The sequence below is a fragment of the Bidens hawaiensis genome, unplaced genomic scaffold (assembly GCF_021521415.1).
Source record: "Bidens hawaiensis isolate Kalapana, Puna unplaced genomic scaffold, B.hawaiensis_p1.1 tig00000905_1, whole genome shotgun sequence".
In the NCBI taxonomy this organism is placed as follows: Eukaryota; Viridiplantae; Streptophyta; class Magnoliopsida; order Asterales; family Asteraceae; genus Bidens; species Bidens hawaiensis.
In genome coordinates, this window is record NW_027491053.1 from 3,314,650 (window position 1) to 3,316,337 (window position 1,688).

Sequence of the window (1,688 nt, forward strand, 5' to 3'; positions counted from 1 at the left end):
CTGCTTGAATTTTGAGATTCTTCTTTATCATTTCTTGTTACGATTAAGTCATCAACATAGACGCCTACTATTAACTTTCTTTTTCCTTTTTCACGTGTATACACTGCTGCTTCTCTTGGACATTTCTCGAAACCAAGGTCTTTTAAAGTATTATTCAATTTAATATTCCAATCTCTTGGTGCTTGGCATAGTCCATATAATGCTTTTATTAGCTTGTAGACCTTGTTTTCAGCTCCTGGTTTCACGAAACCTTCTGGTTGTTCTACATATACTTATTCATTTAATTCACCATGCAAGAATGCTATCTTGACATCGAGGTGATGAAAAGCCCATCCTTCATGTGTAGCTAGTGTGAGTAGTAATCGAACGGTTTCGATTCTAGCTACTGGTGTGAATTCTTCTTCATAGTCAATACCATGTCTTTGTAAGTATCCTTTTGTGACAAGACGTGCTTTATATTTTGTTACTTCACCTTTCGCATATTTCTTCAACTTAAGTACGTGTTTTATACTAATGAGCTTGTGTCTAGCAGGTAGGTTGGTCATTGTCCATGTTTTATTCTTGTCTATCGAATCTAACTCGTCTTGCATTGCTTTTTCCCATGCATTATTTCCAGTTGCTTCTTTGTAAATCATTGGTTCTTCATGCATCAATAGGAGCTCATTTCCGTACATGCCAACTCCTTAAATTACAAAATCTCCATGCACGTCCATGGCTGGAGCTCTTTCATATAATTCTGCCAAATTACGTAGACCTTGAACTGGTGTGTTATCTACGTTAGGGTCTATCTCTTCACTTTCCGTATTTTCATTTACTGATTCATTTTGTGAAAACATAGGAGATTCATCTTGACCAGGACTGGATGAGTTAAAGCCTGTTGAGGGTGTACTTTGCCCTGTCGACTGTGATCCTTGGCTTGATGGGGTACTTGGGATTTCTGGTTCATCAGGATCTTCCCATAGGTCTCATCTTGATTATCATTTGTTGAGGTTTAATCTCTTTCCACCAAAAAGTCTACCCATTCGGGTCCTTTATCGGTGTTTGTGAGATGATTCTTCCAATCCTACGCCTTGTTTTCTTCAAATTCCACATCGCGAATCACCATTACTTTATTTGTATTTGGGTTATATAACCGATATGCTTTACTTCCTGGTTCGATACCCAAATAAATGGTTCTTTCACTTCTATCATCAAGTTTCCTTAAATTTACTGTAGGAATCTTTGTATGAGCCAAACAGCCAAACATTCTTAAGTGTTTTAAATTCGGCTTTCGCCTTGACATTGCTTCATATGGTGTTATGTTTTCAACCGGCCTTTGTTGGTGTGCGGTTTAGCACATACACCGCATGTCTCACTCCTTCACCCCAAAAGTTTTGTGGAACATTCATACCTTTTAGTAGGCATCGTGTAGTTCCGATCACGGTCCTATTCTTGCGTTTTACCACTCCATTCTATTGTGGAGTGTAAGGGGCTGTGAGCTGTCGTAGTATACCGTTTCTTTCCTAAAATGTCTTGAACTCGTTTGAGGTAAACTCTCCTCCTTATCTGTCGGTTCTTAAGGTCTTAATCTTATGACCTGTTTCGGCTTCCACAACTTCTTTGATCTTAACAAAAAAGTTCAATGCTTCATCCTTAAACTTTATGATGTATGCCCACATATATCGAGAGTAATCATCCACCAATAAAAA

The 1,688-nt window shown here is 38.2% G+C and overlaps 1 protein-coding gene across 1 annotated transcript; it reads right to left on the minus strand.

The window, feature by feature from the left end:
• Positions 1–272: 272 nt before the first annotated feature.
• LOC143546869 (putative mitochondrial protein AtMg00820) lies at positions 273–674 on the minus strand. Its single transcript, XM_077038431.1, has one exon. The coding sequence runs from the start codon at positions 672–674 to the stop codon at positions 273–275; it is 402 nt and encodes a 133-aa protein (XP_076894546.1).
• Between the last annotated feature and the right edge of the window lie 1,014 nt (positions 675–1,688).